The 3,604-nt window shown below is 36.1% G+C and overlaps 1 protein-coding gene across 1 annotated transcript; it reads left to right on the plus strand.

Moving 5' to 3' along the window:
• Positions 1 to 848: 848 nt before the first annotated feature.
• Positions 849 to 3,399, plus strand: LOC107227773 (60S ribosomal protein L26). Its single transcript, XM_015669014.2, has 4 exons — positions 849 to 991; positions 1,331 to 1,526; positions 2,622 to 2,762; positions 3,209 to 3,399. The coding sequence occupies exons 2-4, from the start codon at positions 1,359 to 1,361 to the stop codon at positions 3,344 to 3,346; spliced, it is 447 nt and encodes a 148-aa protein (XP_015524500.1). The 5' UTR covers positions 849 to 991; positions 1,331 to 1,358; the 3' UTR covers positions 3,347 to 3,399.
• Positions 3,400 to 3,604: the final 205 nt, after the last annotated feature.

Genomic DNA, 3,604 nt, shown 5'->3' on the forward strand with positions numbered 1-3,604 from the left:
TGAACTGGAAAAATGTAGTGAACAAACAACCAAACAATATACCATATTTAATTTCGGCAATATATCGACCGTTATTATAACAAACAAAATTTCTCTCAATGTACAAAAATATAACAGCACTGTGTTATTCATTTGTTTCAAAGAAAATACATCTCACATAAGTGCAATTTCAATGAAGAATTGTAAATCGTTTTTACTGGAAACGAATTATATGGACATTGTGTAACGCCGTTCTTTTAATCATGTGATGAAAATAGACATATGCTGGAAAATGATTATCGTAGTCTTTATACTGAATGTTACTTATGATTTATCACAAAAAGAATTGTAAAAATTCGATATTAGGTGATTTATGAAAAACTCATTATCGAACCGAATAAGCTTGAAATCATCAGCATTGAGCATATGGTGGGTTTGTGATATTGAAAAATAAAACAATAGTATGATCTATGCTGGAAAGTTGTTGATGAATGAGCTTGATAGTTGGATTTCATAGTTTTTCAACATTCAATTCGATCGATTCCCACATTTGTTTGATAATCTTCTTAGGTCGAAAAAAAAAGTTTTTCTCTGAGTTGGTAACGTTGCCGCAGCGTCTGTACGATGATAAATATTGAAAATGGCGATGAAAAGTATGCGCTTGTTTGGGAATAGCTTCTTAGAGCATGTAGTGTATATGCTGTAAGAATAGCTTGTATATTCAAGGCCAACTAGACAGCCGCATGGCCAGAATATTTATAGCTGAACAAGGCATTGAGACGCTATCCGAATTGGAAAAAGAAACAAGTATATCAATGGCGAAGTCACCTTCGTATTTGAATGAATTAATGAATTAACCGTACTCCGGAATTCGAGTCGCGATGTATCGAATACTCGAAGGTCTGCCTTAAAATGTCTTGAACGTAGTCGCATCTCGATTCCCGGCGAATTCGCGGTCTTTTCCGGTACGGCAACTTCTTCCGGTTCATGTCGGGTTACTCTGCTGTTGTCGGTGAGTGCCAACAAATATAATCCGGGCTCATCCGATACGGGGAATTGATTTTATACAAAAATATTCGAGTGTTAGATACGGTGTAGCCTTCCTCGTCGAATGATAGTAGCATTTTTACTCGTGAAAAGTTATTATTTTCATTATTTTACTATTAACAATGACTGACATCCATGTGAGACGTTTGCGTTAATATAAATAAACGAGGGATTCTCTGTAATGCCATCCTTTATGTTTCTATCCTAATTCATTATCGAATCGTGAATAGCACCAGGAAAGGAAAATACACCCAACGGCTACTAACGCTCGGCACATTTTTACGGTAACTGCTCTTTTCTATAGGAGACGAGACAGCAACTCGTAGTCAAGCATGAAGTTTAACAGCTTGGTTTCATCCTCGCGGAGGAAAAACCGCAAGAGGCATTTCACCGCACCTTCCCACATCAGGAGGCGACTAATGAGCGCTCCTCTGTCAAAGGAACTTCGCCAGAAGTACAACGTACGATCTATGCCCATTCGCAAGGATGACGAAGTCCAGGTAAACCTAACCTATCTTCTCCTAACCTCAAACATCCCTCGGTCGATTTATATCGCTTACAGGCGTCACAGGCATTCATTATTTTGGATTCTTGCTATACAAGTTACCCAAATTGACCGGAATTACACTGTAACCACATGTTAACGGAGTTTAAGAGAAATCGACCTGAACTCTGTTACACTTGATCATTTATAGACTATCTGCCGAGTTCCTTCAAATGATTCACATCAAATCTACTACTCATCTTCCTCTCGGTAGCCTATGTTTTTAAATTTTCGAGTTTCAACAATGTACTTTGAATCACAACTGGTATTATTGTTGCAGGTTTTTCATCCTGACCATAACACTTATTAAATTACCCATGTCAATACCATTTCTTAAATATGATAATTATGATTGATATTTCTTTTGATATCAATTAAAAATGAAAAACCAAGTACATATCTCACTAATTCTGAAAGTGGAAATTGTTTATTAAGGATATTAAAGCTTTATCTAAGCTTTAAAAAAAGCAGTAGTTGAAATGCATATGATTTTACAATAACGCGATTTCATGGAGAACTATAAACTATATTCTAGTACTTGTTGACTAAAACGTGAGCTTAACATGCTTCGCTTCATAATATAGTTTGCAATTCAAATAAAAATGACTCAATTCAATTTTAATTGATTACTTATATCCCTGTAAAGTGCCAATGTATGAAGAAAAAGAAAAAACACACCAATGGAGTAATACCACAAAAATAATGTAAGATTCTCATTGAACACATGTCTAATGTGAGTTTACTACGTATAATAAAATATTCGTTTCGGTCGCTTAACTTGGACTGCGGAAGTGTATTTCACATAAGCCTGCACAAAACTGACTATTCAATGATGAACCAAACCATTCACTGATGAGACGAACAAAGAACTTGATTTTTTGATCCACTGCCGAGGTTTTCTCGAACGGTGGTTCGTAAATCTTGTCCGGTTCGTGTCCTGCAGAGAAATTGGCTCTGAGCATACTTTTCTCAATCACTGATTCAACTTTACATGTAGCCAACCGTTTATGATTTTTTCCTATTGCTGTTCTTTTTGTTCCACAATCCGCAGGTTGTCCGCGGTCACTACAAGGGGCAGCAAGTTGGAAAGGTTGTACAGGTGTACAGGAAAAAATTCGTTGTTTATGTCGAACGAATTCAGAGGGAAAAAGCTAATGGAGCGAGTGTCTATGTTGGCATTGACCCTTCCAAGGTAAATTGATCACCTCATCAAATTTCTAATCCACTCAAAATACAATTCATCACTCGATGTCAGATGGAATGTTATGCGAGATATTTTTTCAACCTAACTGTATTTCTCTAGAGAATCTACGATAACTTTGAAAATTTTAGGAATTCAAACCTTGTAAAAGCATTGTTAATACTTGAAGCCCAAGACATTTCAATTCAACACTTTAAAATGATGATCTAAACCATTCACATAGGATTGGACAGACGGTTTCACCAGCAACGACATATCTAGGGTATTCCTAGATGTTGAAGTTCTAGTTTTTCCCGGTCCAATTGCTGCAGAGAGATTGGCACTGATTAATACTTGATAAAGATTGTCTCTTTTTCTTGATCAAGTAAAGAAAAAAGGGGCTCACAATTTTACGGATCATTTTTCGACCTCAATGGTTTTTATTGTATTCCTTTTAGACGGTTATTGTCAAACTAAAAATGGACAAGGATCGCAAAAAGATCATCGACAGGAGGAGCAAGGGACGTCTTGCTGCTCTAGGCAAAGATAAGGGCAAATACACCGAGGATACCACTGCCGCAATGGAAACCTCATAAACCATAAAACATTTCCCAATTTATGTACCACAATAAAAAACATAAAACCTCAAGATTTCAAGTTTCTTTCATATATGTTTGTTCAAACACACAAGAACAAACATTCGTTCACTTACTGATACGCGATTATTATTATACGGGTGTTTGGTGGATAATTGGATGGACATTTAATTTCATTCAGAGTCATTAAATTCTAATATTAGACAAACGAGCGGACATTTTTTAAAACTTATGCATGCAAGTAAATAGAAGACGTGA

The sequence above is a fragment of the Neodiprion lecontei genome, chromosome 3 (genome assembly GCF_021901455.1).
Source record: "Neodiprion lecontei isolate iyNeoLeco1 chromosome 3, iyNeoLeco1.1, whole genome shotgun sequence".
Taxonomy (NCBI): domain Eukaryota; kingdom Metazoa; phylum Arthropoda; class Insecta; order Hymenoptera; family Diprionidae; genus Neodiprion; species Neodiprion lecontei.

Excerpts from the sequence above, each read along its gene's own strand:
- LOC107227773 (XM_015669014.2), top strand. The coding sequence starts at position 1,359 with ATGAAGTTTAACAGCTTGGTTTCATCCTCGCGGAGGAAAAACCGCAAG. Across the intron at positions 1,527-2,621 it reads GCAAGGATGACGAAGTCCAG|GTTGTCCGCGGTCACTACAA; the intron begins GTAAACCTAACC and ends CACAATCCGCAG. Across the intron at positions 2,763-3,208 it reads TTGGCATTGACCCTTCCAAG|ACGGTTATTGTCAAACTAAA; the intron begins GTAAATTGATCA and ends TATTCCTTTTAG.